At 47.6% G+C, this 26,992-nt stretch overlaps 1 protein-coding gene across 1 annotated transcript in view; it reads right to left on the bottom strand.

The window, feature by feature from the left end:
• The window catches only part of LOC140398876 (guanine nucleotide exchange factor VAV2-like), a 400,989-nt gene that overhangs the window by 126,763 nt on the left and 247,234 nt on the right, over positions 1 to 26,992 (bottom strand). Inside the window, 2 exon segments of the mRNA XM_072487820.1 lie at positions 17,530 to 17,630; positions 26,091 to 26,159. Coding sequence (XP_072343921.1) covers positions 17,530 to 17,630; positions 26,091 to 26,159 — 170 coding nt within the window.

The raw sequence follows: 26,992 nt of genomic DNA, 5'->3' as shown, positions 1-26,992 counted from the left end.
TGTGGGGGAGGGTTTATGTGGGGGAGGGGCTGGGGGAGGGAGGAGGTGGGGTGGAGTGCTGCAGCTGGAGGAGAGTGGGTGTCGGGAGGACGAGGCAGCGAAGGGAATGAGGGACTCAGCCATCCGCAGTGCCTCTTCAGATAGGTTTTAACATAAGTGCGGATAGTGACGGCACCTCCACAGATACAGACAGGAGCAGACTGAGGAAGATTAATCAGTACAAGACACACAGCTAGTGGCTAGACACTGAACACTGTCTCAGCCCTGAGCACACGTACAGTGGGGTCAGAGCAGGGGGTGTCCCACACCACGGGCGAGATTGTCCGACCCCCCGCCGGGTCGGAGAATTGCCAGGGGCTGGCGTGACTCCCGCCCCCGCCGGTTGCCGAATTCTCCGACACCGGATATTCGGCGGGGGGCGGGAATCGCGCCGGTTGGCGGGCCCCCCCCCGCGCGATTCTCCGGCCCGGTTGGGCCAAAGTCCCGCCGCTAAAATGCCTGTCCCGCCAGCGTAGATTAAACCACCTACCTTACCGGCGGGACAAGGTGGTGCGGGCGGGCTCCGGGGTCCTGGGGGGGGGCGCGGGGGCGATCTGACCCCGGGGGGTGCCCCCACGGTGGTCTGGCCCGCGATCGGGGCCCACCGATCCGCGGGCGGGCCTGTGCCGTGGGGGCACTCTTTCCCTTCCGCCTTCGCCACGGTCTCTACTATGGTGGAGGCAGAAGAGACTCCCTCCACTGCGCATGCGCGGGAAATAGTCAGCGGCCGCTGACGCCCCCGCGCATGCGCCGCCCGGAGATGTCATTTCCACGCCAGCTGGTGGGGCTCCAAAGGCCTTTTCCGCCAGCTGGCGGGGCGGAAATTCGTCCGGCGCCAACCTACCCCCTTAAGGTTGGGGCTCGGCCCCCAAAGATGCGGAGCGTTCCGCACCTTTGGGGCGGCGCTATGCCCGACTGATTTGCGCCGTTTTGGGCGCCAGTTGGCGGACATCGCGCCGATACCGGAGAATTTCACCCCACAGCTGTCTTTTCAAAGGGAGAACTGTAAATGATTCCTTTCTGAATTATTTGTTTTCTTGTAGATGAGATTTTGATTGGACAAATCATCTGATGGAGTTTGAGGGTTAGTGAACGAGTGTTCATGCGACTCTCGCATTGGTTTAAAATTCAGTAAAAGCACTTGGACAGGGCGGCTGGGTTTGAATCCCGGCCCTGGGTCACTGTCCGTGTGGAGTTTCCAAATTCTGCCCGTGTCTGTGTGGGTCTCACCCCCAAAACCCAAAGATGTGCAGAGGAGGTGGATTGGCCACGCAAATTGCCCCTTATAAAAAAAGAAATTAACACTGACCCAATGGACAGTGGTCAATAATTAACACTGACCCAATGGACAATGGTCAGTAATTAACACTCACCCAATGGACAATGGTCAATAATTAACACTGACCCAATGGACAATGGTCAGGAATTAACACTGACCCAATGGACAATGATCAGTAATTAACACTGACCCAATGGACAATGGTCAGGAATTAACACTGACCCAATGGACAATGGTCAGTAATTAACACTGACCCAATGGACAATGATCAGTAATTAACAATGACCCAATGGACAATGCTCAGTAATTAACACTGACCCAATGGACAATGGTCAATAATTAACACTGACCCAATGGACAATGGTCAGTAATTAACACTGACCCAATGGACAATGGTCTGTAATTAACAATGACCCAATGGACAATGCTCAGTAATTAACACTGACCCAATGGACAATGGTCAGTAATTAACACTGACCCAATGGACAATGGTCAGTAATTAACACTGACCCAATGGACAATGGTCAGTAATTAACACTGACCCAATGGACAATGGTCAGTAATTAACACTGACCCAATGGACAATGGTCAATAATTAACACTGACCCAATGGACAATGGTCAGTAATTAACACTGACCCAATGGACAATGGTCAGTAATTAACAATGACCCAATGGACAATGCTCAGTAATTAACACTGACCCAATGGACAATGGTCAGTAATTAACACTGACCCAATGGACAATGGTCAGTAATTAACACTGACCCAATGGACAATGCTCAGTAATTAACACTGACCCAATGGACAATGGTCAGTAATTAACAATGACCCAATGGACAATGCTCAGCAATTAACACAGACCCAATGGACAATGGTCAGTAATTAACACTGACCCAATGGACAATGATCAGTAATTAACACTGACCCAATGGACAATGGTCAGTAATTAACACTGACCCAATGGACAATGGTAAGTAATTAACAATGACCCAATGGACAATGCTCAGTAATTAACACTGACCCAATGGACAATGGTCAGTAATTAACACTGACCCAATGGACAATGGTCAGTAATTAACACTGACCCAATGGACAATGCTCAGTAATTAACACTGACCCAATGGACAATGGTCAGTAATTAACACTGACCCAATGGACAATGGTCAGTAATTAACACTGACCCAATGGGCAATGGTCAGGAATTAACAATGACCCAATGGACAATGCTCAGTAATTAACACTGACCCAATGGACAATGGTCAGTAATTAACACTGACCCAATGGACAATGGTCAGTAATTAACACTGACCCAATGGACAATGCTCAGCAATTAACACAGACCCAATGGACAATGGTCAGTAATTAACACTGACCCAATGGACAATGATCAGTAATTAACACTGACCCAATGGACAATGGTCAGTAATTAACACTGACCCAATGGACAATGGTCAGTAATTAACAATGACCCAATGGACAATGCTCAGTAATTAACACTGACCCAATGGACAATGGTCAGTAATTAACACTGACCCAATGGACAATGGTCAGTAATTAACACTGACCCAATGGACAATGCTCAGTAATTAACACTGACCCAATGGACAATGGTCAGTAATTAACACTGACCCAATGGACAATGGTCAGTAATTAACACTGACCCAATGGGCAATGGTCAGTAATTAACACTGACCCAATGGACAATGATCAGTAATTAACACTGACCCAATGGACAATGGTCAGGACTTAACACTGACCCAATGGACAATGGTCAGTAATTAACACTGACCCAATGGACAATGATCAGTAATTAACAATGACCCAATGGACAATGCTCAGTAATTAACACTGACCCAATGGACAATGGTCAATAATTAACACTGACCCAATGGACAATGGTCAGTAATTAACACTGACCCAATGGACAATGGTCAGTAATTAACAATGACCCAATGGACAATGCTCAGTAATTAACACTGACCCAATGGACAATGGTCAGTAATTAACACTGACCCAATGGACAATGGTCAGTAATTAACAATGACCCAATGGACAATGCTCAGCAATTAACACAGACCCAATGGACAATGGTCAGTAATTAACACTGACCCAATGGACAATGATCAGTAATTAACACTGACCCAATGGACAATGGTCAGTAATTAACACTGACCCAATGGACAATGGTCAGTAATTAACAATGACCCAATCGACAATGGTCAGTTATTAACACTGACCCAATGGACAATGGTCAGTAATTAACACTGACCCAATGGACAATGGTCAGTAATTAACACTGACCCAATGGACAATGCTCAGTAATTAACACTGACCCAATGGACAATGGTCAGTAATTAACACTGACCCAATGGACAATGGTCAGTAATTAACACTGACCCAATGGACAATGATCAGTAATTAACAATGACCCAATGGACAATGGTCAGTAATTAACACTGACCCAAAGGACAATGGTCAGTATTTAATGCTAACCCAATGGACAATGGTCAGTGATTAACATTGACCCAATGGACAATGGTCAGTAATTAACACTGACCCAAAGGACAATGGTCAGTATTTAACGCTGACCCAAAGGACAATGGTCAGTAATTAACACAAACCCAATGGACAATGGTCAGTAATTAACACTGACCCAAAGGACAATGGTCAGTATTTAACGCTAACCCAATGGACAATGGTCAGTAATTAACACGAACCCAATGGACAATGGTCAGTAATAAACACTGACCCAATGGACAACAGTCAGTAATTAACACTGACCCAATGGACAACGGTCAATAATTAACACTGACCCAAAGGACAATGCTCAGTAATTAACAATGACCCAATGGACAATGGTCAGTAATTAACACTGACCCAATGGACAATGGTCAGTAACTAACACTGACCCAATGGACAATGGTCAGTAATTAACACTGACCCACTGGACAATGGTCAGTAATTAACACTGACCCAATGGACAATGGTCAGTAATTAACACTGACCCAATGGACAATGGTCAGTAATTAACACTGACCCAATGGACAATGGTCAGTAATTAACACTGACCCAATGGACAATGGTCAGTAATTAACACTGACCCATTGGACAATGGTCAGTAATTAACACTGACCCAATGGCAATGGTCAGTAATAAACACTGACCCAATGGACAACAGTCAGTAATTAACACTGACCCAATGGACAATGGTCAATAATTAACACTGACCCAATGGACAACAGTCAGTAATTAACACTGACCCAATGGACAATGGTCAGTAATAAACACTGACCCAATGGACAACAGTCAGTAATTAACACTGAACCAATGGACAATGGTCAATAATTAACACTGACCCAATGGACAATGGTCAGTAATTAACAATGACCCAATGGTCAATGGTCAGTAATTAACACTGACCCAATGGACAATGGTCAGTAATTAACACTGACCCAATGGACAATGGTCAATAATTAACACTGAACCGTAAGACAATGGTCAGTAATTAACACTGACCCAATGGACAATGGTCAATAATTAACACTGACCCAATGGACAATGGTCAATAATTAACACTGACCCAATGGACAACAGTCAGTAATTAACACTGACCCAATGGACAATGGTCAATAATTAACGCTAACCCAATGATCAGTAATTAACACTGACCCATTGGATTTTGGTCAGTAATTAAAACTGACCCACTGGACTATGGTCAGTAATTAACACTGACCCAATGGACAATGGTCAGTAATTAACAATGACCCAATGGACAATGGTCAGTAATTAACACTGACCCAATGGGCAATGATCAGTAATTATCACTGACCCAATGGACAATGGTCAGTATTTAACGTAAACCCAATGGACAATGGTCAGTAATTAACACTGACCCAATGGACAATGGTCAGTATTTAACGCTAACCCAATGGACAATGGTCAGTAATTAACACTTACCCAATGGACAATGGTCCGTAATTAACACTGACCCATTGGACAATGGTCAGTAATTAACACTGACCCAATGGACAATGGTCAGTAATTAACGCAGACCCAATGGACAATGATCAGTAATTAACACTGACCCATTGGACTTTGGTAAGTAATTAAAACTGACCCACTGGACTATGGTCAGTAATTAACACTGACCCAATGGACAAGTCAGTAATTAACACTGACCCAATGGACAATGGTCAGTAATTAACACTGACCCATTGGACAATGGTCAGTAATTAACACTGACCCACTGGACAATGGTCAGTAATTAACACTGACCCAATGGACAATGGTCAGTAATTAACACAAACCCAATGGACAATGGTCAGTAATTAACACTGACCCAATGGACAATGCTCAGTAATTAACAATGACCCAATGGACAATGGTCAGTAATTAACACTGACCCAATGGACAATGGTCAGTAATTAACACTGACCCATTGGACTTTGGTCAGTAATTAAAACTGACCCACTGGACTATGGTCAGTAATTAACACTGACCCAATGGATAATGCTCAGTAATTAACACTGACCCAATGGCAATGGTCAGTAATTAACACTGACCCAATGGACAATGGTCAGTATTTAACACTGACCCAATGGACAATGGTCAGTATTTAACACTGACCCAATGGACAATGGTCAGTAATTAACACTGACCCAATGGACAATGCTCAGTAATTAACACTGACCCAATGGACAATGGTCAGTAATTAACACTGACCCATTGGACAATGCTCAGTAATTAACAATGACCCAATGGACAATGGTCAATAATTAACACTGACCCACTGGACAATGGTCAGTAATTAACACTGACCCAATGGACAATGGTCAGTAATTAACACTGACCCAATGGACAATGGTAAGTAATTAACAATGACCCAATGGACAATGCTCAGTAATTAACACTGACCCAATGGACAATGGTCAGTAATTAACACTGACCCAATGGACAATGGTCAGTAATTAACACTGACCCAATGGACAATGCTCAGTAATTAACACTGACCCAATGGACAATGGTCAGTAATTAACACTGACCCAATGGACAATGGTCAGTAATTAACACTGACCCAATGGGCAATGGTCAGGAATTAACAATGACCCAATGGACAATGCTCAGTAATTAACACTGACCCAATGGACAATGGTCAGTAATTAACACTGACCCAATGGACAATGGTCAGTAATTAACACTGACCCAATGGACAATGCTCAGCAATTAACACAGACCCAATGGACAATGGTCAGTAATTAACACTGACCCAATGGACAATGATCAGTAATTAACACTGACCCAATGGACAATGGTCAGTAATTAACACTGACCCAATGGACAATGGTCAGTAATTAACAATGACCCAATGGACAATGCTCAGTAATTAACACTGACCCAATGGACAATGGTCAGTAATTAACACTGACCCAATGGACAATGGTCAGTAATTAACACTGACCCAATGGACAATGCTCAGTAATTAACACTGACCCAATGGACAATGGTCAGTAATTAACACTGACCCAATGGACAATGGTCAGTAATTAACACTGACCCAATGGGCAATGGTCAGTAATTAACACTGACCCAATGGACAATGATCAGTAATTAACACTGACCCAATGGACAATGGTCAGGACTTAACACTGACCCAATGGACAATGGTCAGTAATTAACACTGACCCAATGGACAATGATCAGTAATTAACAATGACCCAATGGACAATGCTCAGTAATTAACACTGACCCAATGGACAATGGTCAATAATTAACACTGACCCAATGGACAATGGTCAGTAATTAACACTGACCCAATGGACAATGGTCAGTAATTAACAATGACCCAATGGACAATGCTCAGTAATTAACACTGACCCAATGGACAATGGTCAGTAATTAACACTGACCCAATGGACAATGGTCAGTAATTAACAATGACCCAATGGACAATGCTCAGCAATTAACACAGACCCAATGGACAATGGTCAGTAATTAACACTGACCCAATGGACAATGATCAGTAATTAACACTGACCCAATGGACAATGGTCAGTAATTAACACTGACCCAATGGACAATGGTCAGTAATTAACAATGACCCAATCGACAATGGTCAGTTATTAACACTGACCCAATGGACAATGGTCAGTAATTAACACTGACCCAATGGACAATGGTCAGTAATTAACACTGACCCAATGGACAATGCTCAGTAATTAACACTGACCCAATGGACAATGGTCAGTAATTAACACTGACCCAATGGACAATGGTCAGTAATTAACACTGACCCAATGGACAATGATCAGTAATTAACAATGACCCAATGGACAATGGTCAGTAATTAACACTGACCCAAAGGACAATGGTCAGTATTTAATGCTAACCCAATGGACAATGGTCAGTGATTAACATTGACCCAATGGACAATGGTCAGTAATTAACACTGACCCAAAGGACAATGGTCAGTATTTAACGCTGACCCAAAGGACAATGGTCAGTAATTAACACAAACCCAATGGACAATGGTCAGTAATTAACACTGACCCAAAGGACAATGGTCAGTATTTAACGCTAACCTAATGGACAATGGTCAGTAATTAACACGAACCCAATGGACAATGGTCAGTAATAAACACTGACCCAATGGACAACAGTCAGTAATTAACACTGACCCAATGGACAACGGTCAATAATTAACACTGACCCAAAGGACAATGCTCAGTAATTAACAATGACCCAATGGACAATGGTCAGTAATTAACACTGACCCAATGGACAATGGTCAGTAACTAACACTGACCCAATGGACAATGGTCAGTAATTAACACTGACCCACTGGACAATGGTCAGTAATTAACACTGACCCAATGGACAATGGTCAGTAATTAACACTGACCCAATGGACAATGGTCAGTAATTAACACTGACCCAATGGACAATGGTCAGTAATTAACACTGACCCAATGGACAATGGTCAGTAATTAACACTGACCCATTGGACAATGGTCAGTAATTAACACTGACCCAATGGCAATGGTCAGTAATAAACACTGACCCAATGGACAACAGTCAGTAATTAACACTGACCCAATGGACAATGGTCAATAATTAACACTGACCCAATGGACAACAGTCAGTAATTAACACTGACCCAATGGACAATGGTCAGTAATAAACACTGACCCAATGGACAACAGTCAGTAATTAACACTGAACCAATGGACAATGGTCAATAATTAACACTGACCCAATGGACAATGGTCAGTAATTAACAATGACCCAATGGTCAATGGTCAGTAATTAACACTGACCCAATGGACAATGGTCAGTAATTAACACTGACCCAATGGACAATGGTCAATAATTAACACTGAACCGTAAGACAATGGTCAGTAATTAACACTGACCCAATGGACAATGGTCAATAATTAACACTGACCCAATGGACAATGGTCAATAATTAACACTGACCCAATGGACAACAGTCAGTAATTAACACTGACCCAATGGACAATGGTCAATAATTAACGCTAACCCAATGATCAGTAATTAACACTGACCCATTGGATTTTGGTCAGTAATTAAAACTGACCCACTGGACTATGGTCAGTAATTAACACTGACCCAATGGACAATGGTCAGTAATTAACAATGACCCAATGGACAATGGTCAGTAATTAACACTGACCCAATGGGCAATGATCAGTAATTATCACTGACCCAATGGACAATGGTCAGTATTTAACGTAAACCCAATGGACAATGGTCAGTAATTAACACTGACCCAATGGACAATGGTCAGTATTTAACGCTAACCCAATGGACAATGGTCAGTAATTAACACTTACCCAATGGACAATGGTCCGTAATTAACACTGACCCATTGGACAATGGTCAGTAATTAACACTGACCCAATGGACAATGGTCAGTAATTAACGCAGACCCAATGGACAATGATCAGTAATTAACACTGACCCATTGGACTTTGGTAAGTAATTAAAACTGACCCACTGGACTATGGTCAGTAATTAACACTGACCCAATGGACAACAGTCAGTAATTAACACTGACCCAATGGACAATGGTCAGTAATTAACACTGACCCATTGGACAATGGTCAGTAATTAACACTGACCCACTGGACGATGGTCAGTAATTAACACTGACCCAATGGACAATGGTCAGTAATTAACACAAACCCAATGGACAATGGTCAGTAATTAACACTGACCCAATGGACAATGCTCAGTAATTAACAATGACCCAATGGACAATGGTCAGTAATTAACACTGACCCAATGGACAATGGTCAGTAATTAACACTGACCCATTGGACTTTGGTCAGTAATTAAAACTGACCCACTGGACTATGGTCAGTAATTAACACTGACCCAATGGATAATGCTCAGTAATTAACACTGACCCAATGGCAATGGTCAGTAATTAACACTGACCCAATGGACAATGGTCAGTATTTAACACTGACCCAATGGACAATGGTCAGTATTTAACACTGACCCAATGGACAATGGTCAGTAATTAACACTGACCCAATGGACAATGCTCAGTAATTAACACTGACCCAATGGACAATGGTCAGTAATTAACACTGACCCATTGGACAATGCTCAGTAATTAACAATGACCCAATGGACAATGGTCAATAATTAACACTGACCCACTGGACAATGGTCAGTAATTAACACTGACCCAATGGACAATGGTCAGTAATTAACACTGACCCACTGGACAATGGTCAGTAATTAACACTGACCCATTGGACAATGCTCAGTAATTAACACTGACCCAATGGACAAGGCTCAGTAATTAACACTGACCCAATGGACAATGGTCAGTAATTAACACTGACCCAATGGACAATGGTCAGTAATTAACACTGACCCAATGGACAATGGTCAGTAATTAACACTGGCCCAATGGACAATGCTCAGTAATTAACACTGACCCAATGGACAATGGTCAGTAATTAACACTGACCCAATGGACAATGGTCAGTCATTAACACTGACCCAATGGACAATGCTCAGTAATTAACACTGACCCAATGGACAATGGTCAGTAATTAACACTGACCCAATGGACAATGGTCAGTAATTAACACTGACCCACTGGACAATGGTCAGTAATTAACACTGACCCATTGGACAATGCTCAGTAATTAACATTGACCCAATGGACAATGGTCAGTAATTAACACTGACCCAATGGAAAATGGTCAGTAATTAACACTGACCCAATGGACAATGGTCAGTAATTAACACTGGCCCAATGGACAATGCTCAGTAATTAACACTGACCCAATGGACAATGGTCAGTAATTAACACTGACCAAATGGACAATGGTCAGTAATTAACACTGATCCATTGGACAAGCTCAGTAATTAGCACTGACCCAATGGACAATGGTCAGTAATTAACACTGACCCAAAGGACAATGGTCAGTAATTAACACTGACCCAATGGACAATGGTCAGTAATTAACACTGACCCAATGGACAATGGTCAGTAATTAACACTGACCCAATGGACAATGGTCAGTAATTAACAATGACCCAATGGACAATGGTCAGTAATTAACACTGACCCAATGGACAATGCTCAGTAATTAACACTGACCCAATAGACAATGGTCAGTAATTAACACTGACCCAAAGGACAATGGTCAGTAATTAACACTGACCCAAAGGACAATGGTCAGTAATTAACACTGACCCAATGGACAATGGTCAGTAATTAACACTGACCCAAAGGACAATGGTCAGTAATTAACACTGACACAAAGGACAATGGTCAGTAATTAACACTGACCCAATGGACAATGGTCAGTAATTAACACTGACCCAATGGACAATGGTCAGTAATTAACACTGACCCAATGGACAATGGTCAGTAATTAACACTGACCCAATGGACAATGGTCAATAATTAACACTGATCCATTGGACAATGGTCAGTAATTAACACTGACCCAATGGACAATGGTCAGTAATTAACACTGACCCAATGGACAATGCTCAGTAATTAACAATGACCCAATGGACAATGCTCAGTAATTAACACTGACCCAATAACAATTTCAAAACGTTGGGACATTCCTTTGATCAGATCAGTGTTACAGGTCCAGTCGGGGAGAATCCACATTGTGTCCAGTCCGGAGAATCCACATCATGTCCGGCCGGGAGAATCCACATCGTGTCCGGCCGGGAGGAACCACATTGTGTCCGGCCGGGAGAATCCACACCGTGTCCGGCCGGGAGAATCTACATCGTGTCCGGCCGGGAGAATCCACACCGTGTCCGGCCGGGAGGAACCACATCGTGTCCGGCCGGGAGAATCCACATCGTGTCCGGCCGGGAGGAACCACATCGTGTCCGGCCGGGAGAATCCACACCGTGTCCGGCCGGGAGAATCCACACCGTGTCCGGCCGGGAGAATCCACACCGTGTCCGGCCGGGAGAATCCACACCGTGTCCGGCCGGGAGGATCCACATCGTGTCCGGCCGGGAGAATCCACATCGTGTCCGGCCGGGAGAATCCACATCGTGTCCGGCCGGGAGAATCCACATCGTGTCCGGCCGGGAGAATCCACATCGTGTCCGGCCGGGAGAATCCACATCGTGTCCGGCCGGGAGGAACCACATCGTGTCCGGCCGGGAGGAACCACATCGTGTCCGGCCGGGAGAATCCACACCGTGTCCGGCCGGGAGAATCTACATCGTGTCCGGCCGGGAGAATCCACACCGTGTCCGGCCGGGAGGAACCACATCGTGTCCGGCCGGGAGAATCCACATCGTGTCCGGCCGGGAGAATCCACATCGTGTCCGGCCGGGAGGAACCACATCGTGTCCGGCCGGGAGAATCCGCATCGTCTCCGGCCGGGAGAATCCACATCGTGTCCGGCCGGGAGGAACCACATCGTATCCGGCCGGGAGAATCCACATCGTGTCCGGCCGGGAGAATCCACATCGTGTCCGGCCGGGAGAATCCACATCGTGTCCGGCCGGGAGAATCCACATCGTGTCCGGCCGGGAGAATCCACATCGTGTCCGGCCGGGAGGAACCACATCGTGTCCGGCCGGGAGAATCCACATCGTGTCCGGCCGGGAGAATCCACATCGTGTCCAGTCCGGAGAATCCACATCGTGTCCGGCCGGGAGAATCCACATCGTGTCCGGCCGGGAGGAACCACATCGTGTCCGGCCGGGAGGATCCACATCGTGTCCGGCCGGGAGAATCCACACCGTGTCCGGCCGGGAGAATCCACATCGTGTCCGGCCGGGAGAATCCACACCGTGTCCGGCCGGGAGAATCCACATCGTGTCCGGCCGGGAGAATCCACATCGTGTCCGGCCGGGAGAATCCACATCGTGTCCGGCCGGGAGGAACCACATCGTGTCCGGCCGGGAGAATCCACATCGTGTCCGGCCGGGGGAATCCACATCGTGTCCGGCCGGGAGAATCCACACCGTGTCCGGCCGGGAGAATCCACATCGTGTCCGGCCGGGAGAATCCACATCGTGTCCGGCCGGGAGATTCCACATCGTGTCCGGCCGGGAGAATCCACATCGTGTCCGGCCGGGAGGAACCACATCGTGTCCGGCCGGGAGAATCCACATCGTGTCCGGCCGGGTGAATCCACATCGTGTCCGGCCGGGAGAATCCACATCGTGTCCGGCCGGGAGAATCCACATCGTGTCCGGCCGGGAGAATCCACATCGTGTCCGGCTGGGAGAATCCACATCGTGTCCGGCCGGGAGAATCCACACCGTGTCCGGCCGGCAGGAACCACATCGTGTCCGGCCGGGAGGAACCACATCGTGTCCGGCCGGGAGAATCCACATCGTGTCCGGCTGGGAGAATCCACATCGTGTCCGGCCGGGAGAATCCACACCGTGTCCGGCCGGGAGAATCCACATCGTGTCCGGCCGGGAGGAACCACATCGTGTCCGGCCGGGAGAATCCACATCGTGTCCGGCCGGGAGAATCCACATCGTGTCCGGCCGGGAGGAACCACATCGTGTCCGGCCGGGAGAATCCACATCGTGTCCGGCCGGGAGAATCCACATCGTGTCCGGCCGGGAGAATCCACATTGTGTCCGGCCGGGAGGAACCACATCGTGTCCGGCCGGGAGAATCCACATCGTGTCCGGCCGGGAGAATCCACACCGTGTCCGGCCGGGAGGAACCACATCGTGTCCGGCCGGGAGAATCCACATCGTGTCCGGCCGGGAGAATCCACATCGTGTCCGGCCGGGAGAATCCACATCGTGTCCGGCCGGGAGAATCCACATCGTGTCCGGCCGGGAGAATCCACATCGTGTCCGGCCGGGAGAATCCACATCGTGTCCGGCCGGGAGAATCCACATCGTGTCCGGCCGGGAGAATCCACATCGTGTCCGGCCGGGAGGAACCACATCGTGTCCGGCCGGGAGAATCCACATCGTGTCCGGCCGGGAGAATCCACATCGTGTCCGGCCGGGAGGAACCACATCGTGTCCGGCCGGGAGAATCCACATCGTGTCCGGCCGGGAGAATCCACATCGTGTCCGGCCGGGAGAATCCACATCGTGTCCGGCCGGGAGAATCCACATCGTGTCCGGCCGGGAGGAACCACATCGTGTCCGGCCGGGAGGAACCACATCGTGTCCGGCCGGGAGAATCCACATCGTGTCCGGCCGGGAGAATCCACATCGTGTCCGGCCGGGAGAATCCACATCGTGTCCGGCCGGGAGGATCCACATCGTGTCCGGCCGGGAGAATCCACATCGTGTCCGGCCCGGAGAATCCACATCGTGTCCGGCCGGGAGAATCCACATCGTGTCCGGCCGGGAGGAACCACATCGTGTCCGGCCGGGAGGAACCACATCGTGTCCGGCCGGGAGAATCCACATCGTGTCCGGCCGGGAGAATCCACATCGTGTCCGGCCGGGAGGAACCACATCGTGTCCGGCCGGGAGGAACCACATCGTGTCCGGCCGGGAGGAACCACATCGTGTCCGGCCGGGAGAATCCACATCGTGTCCGGCCGGGAGAATCCACACCGTGTCCGGCCGGGAGAATCCACATCGTGTCCGGCCGGGAGGAACCACATCGTGTCCGGCCGGGAGAATCCACATCGTGTCCGGCCGGGAGAATCCACACCGTGTCCGGCCGGGAGAATCCACATCGTGTCCGGCCGGGAGGATCCACATCGTGTCCGGCCGGGAGGATCCACATCGTGTCCGGCCGGGAGGATCCACATCGTGTCCGGCCGGGAGGATCCACATCGTGTCCGGCCGGGAGAATCCACACCGTGTCCGGCCGGGAGGATCCACATCGTGTCCGGCCGGGAGGATCCACATCGTGTCCGGCCGGGAGAATCCACATCGTGTCCGGCCGGGAGGATCCACATCGTGTCCGGCCGGGAGAATCCACACCGTGTCCGGCCGGGAGGATCCACATCGTGTCCGGCCGGGAGAATCCACATCGTGTCCGGCCGGGAGAATCCACATCGTGTCCGGCCGGGAGGAACCACATCGTGTCCGGCCGGGAGAATCCACATCGTGTCCGGCCGGGAGAATCCGCACCGTGTCCGGCCGGGAGAATCCACATCGTGTCCGGCCGGGAGAATCCACATCGTGTCCGGCCGGGAGAATCCACATCGTGTCCGGCCGGGAGAATCCACACCGTGTCCGGCCGGGAGAATCCACACCGTGTCCGGCCGGGAGGAACCACATCGTGTCCGGCCGGGAGAATCCACATCGTGTCCGGCCGGGAGAATCCACATCGTGTCCGGCCGGGAGAATCCACATCGTGTCCGGCCGGGAGAATCCACATCGTGTCCGGCCGGGAGAATCCACATCGTGTCCGGCCGGGAGAATCCACATCGTGTCCGGCCGGGAGGAACCACATCGTGTCCGGCCGGGAGGAACCACATCGTGTCCGGCCGGGAGAATCCACATCGTGTCCGGCCGGGAGAATCCACATCGTGTCCGGCCGGGAGGAACCACATCGTGTCCGGCCGGGAGAATCCACATCGTGTCCGGCCGGGAGAATCCACATCGTGTCCGGCCGGGAGAATCCGCATCGTCTCCGGCCGGGAGGAACCAGATCGTGTCCGGCCGGGAGAATCCACACCGTGTCCGGCCGGGAGAATCCACATCGTGTCCGGCCGGGAGAATCCACATCGTGTCCGGCCGGGAGAATCCACATCGTGTCCGGCCGGGAGAATCCACATCGTGTCCGGCCGGGAGAATCCACATCGTGTCCGGCCGGGAGAATCCACATCGTGTCCGGCCGGGAGGAACCACATTGTGTCCGGCCGGGAGAATCCACATCGTGTCCGGCCGGGAGAATCCACACCGTGTCCGGCCGGGAGGAACCACATCGTGTCCGGCCGGGAGGAACCACATCGTGTCCGGCCGGGAGAATCCACATCGTGTCCGGCCGGGAGGAACCACATTGTGTCCGGCCGGGAGAATCCACATCGTGTCCGGCCGGGAGAATCCACATCGTGTCCGGCCGGGAGAATCCGCACCGTGTCCGGCCGGGAGAATCCGCACCGTGTCCGGCCGGGAGGATCCACATCGTGTCCGGCCGGGAGAATCCACATCGTGTCCGGCCGGGAGGAACCACATTGTGTCCGGCCGGGAGAATCCACACCGTGTCCGGCCGGGAGAATCCGCACCGTGTCCGGCCGGGAGGATCCACATCGTGTCCGGCCGGGAGAATCCACATCGTGTCCGGCCGGGAGGATCCACATCGTGTCCAAGCTGGAATGATTTATCAGACAGGGCTGAACAAATCCTTCATCAATCTGTCAAATATCTGCTGACCTGTTGTTGAGGCTGCAACACTGGCAGACTACAGACTGGTCAGACTACTGGAGGGAGATAGATCACTTGGCTGCATGGTGTACCGAAAACAACCTCTCTCTAAATGTCAGAAGCCTAGCACGACACACACTCCCGTCGGCATCAATGGCTCCGAAGTGGAGATGGTCGATAGCTTTACGTTCCTGGGGGTCACCATCACCAACAGTCTGTCCTGGTCCACCCGAGTTGATGCAACAGTCAGGAAAGCCCAACAACGTCTCTACTTCCAACGGAAGTTAAAGAAATTTGTCGTGTCTGCATCAACTCTCACAAACCTCTACAGATGTGCCATAGAGAGCATCCTATCCGGCTGCATCACAGCCGGTATAGCAACTGCTCAGTCCAAGATCGGAAGAAACTGCAGAGTGAGGTGAACTCAGCCCAACGCATCACACAAGCTTGCCACCCGGTCACTGACTCTGTCTACACCTCCCGCTGCCTCAGGAAGGCAGACAGCATTGTCAGAGACCCCTCCCACCCAGGCATTGCCTTCTTCCAGACCCTTCCATCAGGCAGACGGTACAGAAGTCTGAAGACCCGCACATCCAGACATAGGAACAGCTTCTTCCCCACAGCTACAAGACTCCTCAACGACTCCCCCTCGGACTGATCTGTTCCCTGTAAGAACTCTATTCACGACGCCCTATGCTGCTCTTGCTCAGTATTTGCTTTGTTTGGCCCCTTGTTCCGCACTGTAACCAATCACTGTTTGTTGATGCACCATTTGTCAATGTTCTCTGTTGATTATTCTTTCGTCTACTATGTACGGACTGTGTACGTTCCCTCGGCCGCAGGAAAATACTTTTCACTGCACTTCGGTACCTGTGACAGCGAATTAATAAATCAAAATCAAATAAATTAATAAATCAAATCAAATAAATAATTCAGAGTTGGGAAATTTTATTAGGAACCTTTCTGCTGACTTCCGGAATGAACTTTTCCTGTTTGGAGTTTAGATTGGGCGAATGCAAAGAAGTCATTAGAAACGAGAATCTCGCAACAACAAACCCAGGAAATGTCCATGATATATGATTGGCCGAATAATTCCTGTCCCTGTTCATGAACTGCTCTCTGTAAGTATCACACCAGGGTTAGCCAGTGAGAGTCACCAACACAGTAAACAATACCCTTCAGCTGCAGTTTGTCTGGCTAGCTTTCCAGAATGCTTCCTCCAACTGTAGAACGGCAGGGACTGAGAGAGATACACAGGCGGCCAGTGACTGTCAGATCCACGCTGAGACAGCAACAGATACACACACAGCGAGACTGAGGGTGAGACGCAGACCCAGAGAGAGACAGAAACTATCCCTGACCCTGCATTTTGAATTCTTACCGCTCTTTGAAATCCAGGAAGACCTTGTAGAGTGTGTTGCCTCCTGAGATTGCTGCCAAGTCAATTGCTCTGAGTAAATTATAATGCACTTGGATTAATTCCTGAAACAGAGAGGGAATGGTTGGAGTGAATGGAGCCAATCACAGATGCTGATTGCTCAGTACAGACTCCCAGCACTCGGCGAGGGTCTGAACTCAAACACCAAGAACATCAAGACTACAATATTTACTTTTATTAATTTGCAGGATTTGGATATGTCGCTGGCAAGGCCAGTGTTTATTGTCTATCCCTAACTGCCCTCGAGAATGTGGGGGTGAGTCACCTTCATGAATACGGAAAAAGCTTGTCGCCTCGTTTCAGAAGGAATCACATTGTTCTGGATTTGGAATCACATGTTGGCCAAATGTTTTTTCAACAATCTGATCATTTCATTCCCACAATTCTGATACACGCTAGCTTTTTATTTCCGATTTCTATCTCCCCATTAATGAGAGACAATTGATTCTATGCAGCTTGAGGTGCAGCATGAGGCAAGAGGAATTGGCAGGCACCATGAACTGCTCTGGCTGGTACGGGGATTGAACCCGGACTTTGGGCATGTTTCTGCACCACTCAAGTCATTTGGTTGTTCAGAACTTGAGTAATGTTGAAAAAGAGACATGTTGTCAAAGCTTTTCATCATGAACACATCAGGAAAATTCACAAGGGCAGCACGGTGGCACAGTGGTTAGCACTGCTGTCTGACATCACCTGGGACCTGGGTAGCACGGTGGCACAGTGGTTAGCACTCCTGCCTCATAGTGCCAGGGACCCAAGTGGCACGGCGGCACAATAGTTAGCACTGTTGCCTCTCAGCGCCAGGGACCCGGGTTCAATTCCGGCCTCGGGTGACTGCGTGGAGTCTGCACGTTCCCCCAGTGTCTGTGTGGGTTTCCTCCGGGTGCTCCGGTTTCGTCCCACAATCCAAAGATGTGCAGGTTGTGAATTGGCTATGATTAGTGTGTGGAGTTCTGGGGATAGAGTAGGGGAGTGGGCATAAGTAGGATGCTCTTTCGGATGGTCAGTGCAGACTTAATGGACCGAATGGTCTTCTGCACTGTGTGGAATCTATGATTGTGAAAGCTCTCTTTTCTCAGCAATACACACTCTAGCCATCAATTATTGAATTAATTGGGTTTGTTGATAAGGGGGAATAAAAAGGGCGTTTCTATGGCCAGGATTGTATGTTGCCTCCCTGGTGCTTGGGTCAAGGATGTCTCGGAGCGGGTACAGGACATTCTGGAGGGGGAGGGTGAACAGCCAGTGGTCGTGGTACACTTCAGTACCAATGACATAGGTAAAAAAAAGGATGAGGTCTGAAAGCAGAATACAGGGAGTTAGGAAGGAAGTTGAGAAGTTGGATCTCAAAGGCAGTGATCTCAGGATTACTAACAGAGCCATGTGCTAGTCAGAGTAGAAATAGCAGAATATATCGGATGAAGAGATGGTGTCAGGGGGAGGGTTTCAGATTCCTGTGGCATTGGGACCGGTTCTGGGGGAGGTGGGACCGGTACAAACTGGGCAGGTTACACCTGGGCAGGACTGGGACTGATATCCGGGGGGGGGGGGGGGGGGGGTTACTTGCTAGGCAGTTGAGGAGGTTTGTAACTAATATGGCATGGGGATGGGAATCTATGTAAGGATTCAGAGCAGGGGGAATCAAGAACAAGAGAAAAAGACAGCAAGGAGAATAACAAACGTGATAGGCAGAGAAATCAAGTTCCTGTGTCAGATAATAACACTGTAAAAATAGTAGGGACAGGGAATGTTAAAAGGACTAGCCTTAAGGTTTTGTACATGAACACGTGGAGCATTCAAAATAAAATGGATGAATTAGTTGTGCAGATAGATGTAAAGGGATATGATATAGTTGGGATTACAGAGACTTGGCTCCAAGGTGACCAAGGATTCGAACTAAATGTTGAGGGATTTTAAGTTTTTAGGAAGGACAGACAGAAAGGAAAAGATGGTGGAGTTGCATTGTTGATTAAAGAAGATATTGATACAATATTGAGGAAAGATATTAGTACAGATGATGTGGAATCTGTCTGGGTTGAGTTAAGAAACATCAAGGGGCAAAACAGTTGTAATGTTGGGAATAGCGTTAGACGGGAAATCAGAGATGCATGTGTCATGTGAGTGCCCCTTTAAGAAATGTTTTTACCATCACATGGCTTCAGTGATCTCATTGTGTGGGTGGGGCTGGGCTGTGGCTCTGGTTTTACTTTCGCTTTGAGCTGGGAACTGGGCTGTGGCTCTGAGTTTTACTTTCGGTTTACATTGTTGGTAGCTGGATTCAGAAAAAGAATGCTTCTTTTCTCTCTCTGTATATTAAAAGGTGTCCAGATCACTTGATAATTTAAAAGTAATAACTGTTCTCTGTAAAGAACTCAAACCTACTATTTAGGTAAAAAGGTTTTTCTGGTTTATGGATGTTGTTACTTAAATTGAAACAATTGAAAGGGAAGTTATTAAGGGTTATATACATATATATAGTACTGTAGCTGTGTGGGGTATTTATGTTTGTAGTTGATAAAATGCTTACTGTGTGTGTCTTTAGAAATGTTAACTGAATTTGTAGAATAAACTTTGTTTTTGATTAAAAGTGCGAGGCCGCTGTTGAATAACAGCTGAAGAGTAGGTCCGTGTGCTCCTCGTAACCAAAATCTATAAACAGTTGTGGGTCAGGTGAATTCCATGATATACTTTGGTGTTCTCCAAACCCTGGCCCAGAACACGTGATAAAGGAACATCTGAGATTATGGGTGATTTTAATCTACATATAGATTGGGTGAGTCAAATTAGTCACACAGCAATAGAGGAGGAATTTCTGGAGTGTAAACGGGATGGTTTTCTGGACCAGTATGTTCAGGAACCAACAAGGGAACAGGCCATCTAGGGCTGGGTGCTGTGCAATGAGAAAGGATTAGTTGGCAATCTAGTCACATAAGAACATAAGAACTAGGAGCAGGAGTCGGCCATCTGACCCCTCGAGCCTGCTCCGCCATTCAATGAGATCATGGCTGATCTTTTGTGGACTCAACTCCACTTTCCGGCCCGAACACCATAACCCTTAATCCCTTTATTCTTCAAAAAACTATCTATCTTTATCTTAAAAACATTTAATGAAGGACCCTCAACTGCTTCACTGGGCAAGGAATTCCATAGATTCACAACCCTTTGGGTGAAGGAGTTCCTCCTAAACTCAGTCCTAAATCTACTTCACCTTATTTTGAGGCTATGCCCCCTAGTTCTGCTTTCACCTGCCAGTGGAAACAACCTGCCCGCATCTATCCTATCTATTCCCTTCATAATTTTAGGTGTTGCTATAAGATCCCCCTTCTAAATTCCAACGAGTACAGTCCCAGTCTACTCAACCTCTCCTCGTAATCCAACCCCTTCAGCTCTGGGATTAACCTAGTGAATCTCCTCTGCACACCCTCCAGTGCCAGTACGTCCTTTCTCAAGTAAGGAGACCAAAACTGAACACAATACTCCAGGTGTGGCCTCACTAACACCTTATACAATTGCAGCATAACCTCCCTAGTCTTAAACTCCAGCCCTCTAGCAATGAAGGACAAAATTCCATTCACTTTCTTAATCACCTGTTGCACCTGTAAACCAACTTTTTGCGACTCATGCACTAGCACACCCAGGTCTCTCTGCACAGCAGCACGTTTTAATATTTTATCATTTAAATAATAATACCTTTTGCTGTTATTCCTACCAAAATGGATAACCTCACATTTGTCAACATTGTATTCCATCTGCCAGACCCTAGCCCATTCACTTAATCTATCCAAATCCCTCTGCAGACTTCCAGTATCCTCTGCACTTTTTGCTTTACCACTTATCTTAGTGTCGTCTGCAAACTTGGACACATTGCCCTTGGTCCCCAACTCCAAATCATCTATGTAAATCGTGAACAATTGTGGGCCCAACACTGATCCCTGAGGGACACCACTAGCTACTGATTGCCAACCAGAGAAACACCCATTAATCCCCACTCTTTGCTTTCTATTATTTAACCAATCCTCTATCCATGCTACTACTTTCCCCTTAATGCCATGCATCTTTATCTTGTGCAGCAACCTTTTGTGTGGCACCTTGTCAAAGGCTTTCTGGAAATCCAGATATACCACATCCATTGGCTCCCCGTTATCTACCGCACTGTTAATGTCCTCAGAAAATTCCACTAAATTAGTTAGGCACGACCTGCCCTTTATGAACCCATGCTGCGTCTGCCCAATGGGACAATTTCCATCCAGGTGCCTCGCTATTTCTTCCTTGATGATAGATTCCAGCATCTTCCCTACTACCGAAGTTAAGCTAACAGGCCTATAATTACCCGCTTTCTGCCTACCTCCTTTTTTAAACAGTGGTGTCACGTTTGCTAATTTCCAATCCGCCGGGACCACCCCAGAGTCTAGTGAATTTTGGTAAATTATCACTAGTGCATTTGCAATTTCCCTAGCCATCTCTTTTAGCACTCTGGGATGCATTCCATCAGGGCCAGGAGACTTGTCTACCTTTAGCCCCATTAGCTTGCCCATCACTACCTCCTTGGTGATATCAATCCTCTCAAGGTGCTCGCCTGTCATAGCCTCATTTCTATCAGTCACTGGTATGTTATTTGTGTCTTCCACTGTGAAGACCGACCCAAAAAACCTATTCAGTTCCTCAGCCATTTCCTCATCTCCCATTATTAAATCTCCCTTCTCATCCTCTAAAGGACCAATATTTACCTTAGCCATTCTTTTTTGTTTTATATATTTGTAGAAACTTTTACTATCTGTTTTTATATTCTGAGCAAGTTTACTCTCATAATCTATCTTACTCTTCTTTATAGCTTTTTTAGTAGCTTTCTGTTGTCCCCTAAAGATTTCCCAGTCCTCTAGTCTCCCACTAATCTTTGCCACTTTGTATGCTTTTTCCTTCAATTTGAAACTCTCCCTTATTTCCTTAGATATCCACGGTCGATTTTCCCTCCTTCTACCGTCCTTCCTTTTGTTGGTATAAACCTTTGCTGAGCACTGTGAAAATCGCTGGGAAGGTTCTCCACTGTTCCTCAACTGTTTCACCATAAAGTCTTTGCTCCCAGTCTACCTTAGCTAGTTCTTCTCTCATCCCATTGTAATCTCCTTTGTTTAAGCACAAAACACTAGTGCTTGATTTTACCTTCTCACCCTCCATCTGTATTTTAAATTCCACCATATTGTGATCGCTCCTTCCGAGAGGATCCCTAACTATGAGATCCTGAATCAATGCTGTCTCATTACACAGGACCAGATCTAGGACCGCTTGTTCCCTCGTAGGTTCTATTACATACTGTTCTAGGAAACTATCGCGGATACATTCTATAAACTCCTCCTCAAGGCTCGCTTGACCGACCTGGTTAAACCAATCGACATGTAGATTAAAATCCCCCATGATAACTGTTGTACCATTTCTACATGCATCCATTATTTCTTTGTTTATTGCCTGCCCCACCATAATGTTACTATTTAGTGGCCGATAGACTACTCCTATCAGTGACTTTTTTGCCTTACTATTCCTGATTTCCACCCAAATGGATTCAACCTTATCCTCCATAGCACCAATGTCATCCCTTACTGTTGCCCGGATGTCATCCTTAAATAACAGAGCTACACCACCTCCCTTACCATCCACTCTGTCCTTCCGAATAGTTTGATACCCTTGGATATTTAACTCCCAGTCGTGACCATCCTTTAACCATGTTTCAGTAATGGCCACTAAATCATAGTCATAGTCGTGAGAGAATCCTTGGGGATGAGTGACCATAATATGGTAGAATTCTTTATCAAGGTGAATCGTGAGGTCGTTGATTCTGAGACCAGGGTCCTGAACCTCAATAAAGATAACTCTGATGGTATGAGGCATGAGCAGGCTATGACGGCCTGGGAAACATTACTGAAAGGCAGGACCGTGGACAGGCAATGGCAGCATTCAAGGAATGAATAGATGAACTCCAAAAGTTCTTTACTCCTATTTGGCGGAAGAGTAGAAAGGGAACTGTGGCCAAACCATGGCTTACAGGGGAAATTAGAGATAGTATTAGATTCAAAGAAGAGGCATACAAACTAGCAACAAAGAGCAATAGACCTGAGGATTGGGAACAGTTTAAAATTCAGCAAAGGCGGACCAAGGGATTTATTAAGAAGGGGAAATACAATTTGAAAGTAAACTAGCGGGGAACATTAAAAATGAATAAAAGTTTCTAAAGGTATGTAAAGAAATAAAGATTGATAAGAACTAATGTCGGCCCCTTACAGTCAGAAACGGGGGAATTCATAACCGGGAACAAAGAAATGGCTGAGGAACTAAATTCGTATTTTGCTTCTGTCTTCACAAAGGAAGAACATGAATAATGTAGTGGAAGTTCTGAGAAACACAAGTTTCAGTGAGGAGCTGAAGGAAATTAGTATCAGTAAAGAAATGGTTTTGGGGAAATTAATTGGCTTGAAGGCGGATAAATTTCCAGGGCCGGATAATCTGCATCCCAGAGTACTTAAGGAAGTGGCCCTAGAAATAGTAGATCCATTGATGGGCATTTTCCAAAATTATTGGACTCTGGAATGGTTCCTACAGATTGGAGGGTAGCGAATGTAACCCCGCTATTCAAAAAGGGAGGTAGAGAGAAAGCTATAGACCAGTGAGCCTAACGTCGGTAGTAGGGAAGTTGCTGGAGTCCATTATCAAGGATTTCATAGCACAGCATTTGGAAAGCAGTGGTGTAATCAGACAACATCAGCATGGATTTACGAAAGGAAAATTGTGCTTAAAGATCTACTAAAATTCTTTGAAAATGTGTCCAGTAGAGTTGACCAGGATTAATATGTAAAGTTAAAGTACATGGGATTACGGGTAGTGGTTTGAGATGGAGAGAAAGCTGGTTAGCAGACAGGAAGCAAAACGTTGGAATAAATGGGTCTTTTCTGATTGGCAGGCAGTGGCTAGTGGGGTACCGCAGAGATCTGTGCTGGGACCCCAACTGTTCACATTATATATTTTATATATTAATGACTTGGATGAGGCGGGGAGGGTGGTGCAGCGGAGTGGCGCAATGGTTAGCACTGCTGCCTCACGGCACCGAGGACTTTGGTTCGATCCCGGCCCCGGGTCACTGTCCGTGTGGAGTTTGCACATTCTCCCCATGTCTGTGTGGTCTGCACCCCCCCCCCCCCCCGCCCCCCCACCCCCACATCCCAAAGTTGTGCAGGGTAGGTGGATTGGCCATGCTAAAATTGCCCCTTAAAAAAAATGATTTCGACGAGGGAACTAAGTGTATTATCTCCAAATTTGCAGATGATACAAAGTTGGATGGGAGGGTGAGCTGTGAGGAGGATGCAGAGATGCTTCAGCTGGATTTGGGCAGGCTGAGTGAGTGGACACATGCATGTCAGATGCAATATAATGGGGATAAATGTGAGGTTATCCACTTTGTTAGCAAAAATAGGCAGGCAGATTATTATTTGATTGGGTGTAAATTGAGAGCGGCGGATACTCAGCGAGATCTTGGTGTCCTCGTGCATCAGTCGCTGAAAGTAAGCGCGCAGGTACAGCAGGCAGTAAAGAAGGGAAATGGTATGTTGGCCTTTATAGCGAGAGGATTGGAGTACAGGAATAGGGATGTTTTACTGCAATTGTATAGGGCATTGGCGAGGCCACACCGGGAGTATTGTGGGCAGTTTTGGTGTCCTTATCTGGGGAAGGATGTTCTTGCTATGGAGGGAGAGCAGCGAAGGTTTACCAGACTGATTCCTGGGATGGCGGGACTGTCATATGAGGAGAGACTAAATCGGTTCGGATTATATTCATTGGAGTTTAGAAGAGTGAGAGGAGAGCTCAGTGAAACATAAAATTCTAACAGGATTAGACAGGGTGGATTCAGAAAGAATGTTCCCGATGGTGAGGGAGCCCAGAACTAGGGGTCATAGTTTGAGGATAAGGGGTAAACCTTTTAAGACTGAGGTGAGGAGAAATTTCTTCACCCAGAGGGCGGGGAATCTGTGGAATTCACTCCCACAGAAAGTAGTTGAGGCCAAAACGTTGTGTAATTTCAAGCAGGAATTAGATACAGCTCTTGGGGAAAAGGATCGAGGGATATGGGGGGAAGGCGGGATCAGGGTATTGAACTTGATGATCAGCCATGATCATAATGAATGGAGGAGCAGGCTCGAAGAGCAGGCGGAGCAGATTGTCAGTAATCTCCATGATGATTAAACAGGCGTCAGTTTGGAGTACATGGTTTTTCAATCGTCATTACTGACCCCCAAGCCACCTGTATACACTCCCTCAACAGGGACTCCCAAAGTTACCCATTTACATTGCTCTCTCACGAGGAACACCTAAAGCCACCTATGTACCCCCTCCATCACCACAAACCCCAGAATCACTAATATAACCCAGTGGGCATCAGGGACACCTGATAGACGGGATGAATGAGCTGGAGTTCTGCAGGCGGGATTTATTCACAGACAACAGACACAGAAAACACTTACCTCCAGATTGATGAACACGGCCTCCATCTCCTGGGCAGTGAGTACAGCCTTTAATGGGATCATGTAATTCTGTAACCGGCACATAGACAATGGCATTAACACAGGCAGGTCAAACTATCAAGAATCATGGGCGATGGGTTCAAATCCCCCTGCAGCAACTTATTTAGAACCGAGACCAGCAACAACAGTCCTGTACTGAGAGAGTGCTGCACTGTCAGAGCGTCAGTACTGAGGGAGTGCTGCACTGTCAGAGGGTCAGTACTGAGGGAGTGCCGCACTGTCAGAGGGTCAGTACTGAGGGAACGCTGCACTGTCAGAGGGTCAGTACTGAGGGAGTACAGCACTGTCAGAGGATCAGTACTGAGGGAGTGCTGCACTGTCAGAGGGTCAGTACTGAGGGAGTGCTGCACTGTCAGAGGGTCAGTACTGAGGGAGTGCTGCACTATTAGAGGGTCAGTACTGAGGGAGCGCCGCACTGTCAGAGGGTCAGTACTGAGGGAGTGCCGCACTGTCAGAGCGTCAGTACTGAGGGAGTGCTGCAATGTCAGAGGGTCAGTACTGAGGGAGTGCTGCACTGTCAGAGGGTCAGTACTGAGGGAGTGCCGCACTGTCAGAGGGTCAGTACTGAGGGAGTGCCGCACTGTCAGAGCGTCAGTACTGAGGGAGTGCCGCACTGTCAGAGGGTCAGTACTGAGGGAGTACAGCACTGTCAGAGGGTCAGTACTGAGGGAGTGCTGCACTGTCAGAGGGTCAGTACTGAGGGAGTACAGCACTGTCAGAGGATCAGTACTGAGGGAGTGCTGCACTGTCAGAGGGTCAGTACTGAGGGAGTGCTGCACTGTCAGAGGGTCAGTACTGAGGGAGTGCTGCACTATTAGAGGGTCAGTACTGAGGGAGCGCCG

The sequence above is a fragment of the Scyliorhinus torazame genome, chromosome 22 (genome assembly GCF_047496885.1).
Source record: "Scyliorhinus torazame isolate Kashiwa2021f chromosome 22, sScyTor2.1, whole genome shotgun sequence".
Classification (NCBI taxonomy): Eukaryota; Metazoa; Chordata; class Chondrichthyes; order Carcharhiniformes; family Scyliorhinidae; genus Scyliorhinus; species Scyliorhinus torazame.
This window is presented reverse-complemented; position numbering and strand designations above follow the sequence as displayed.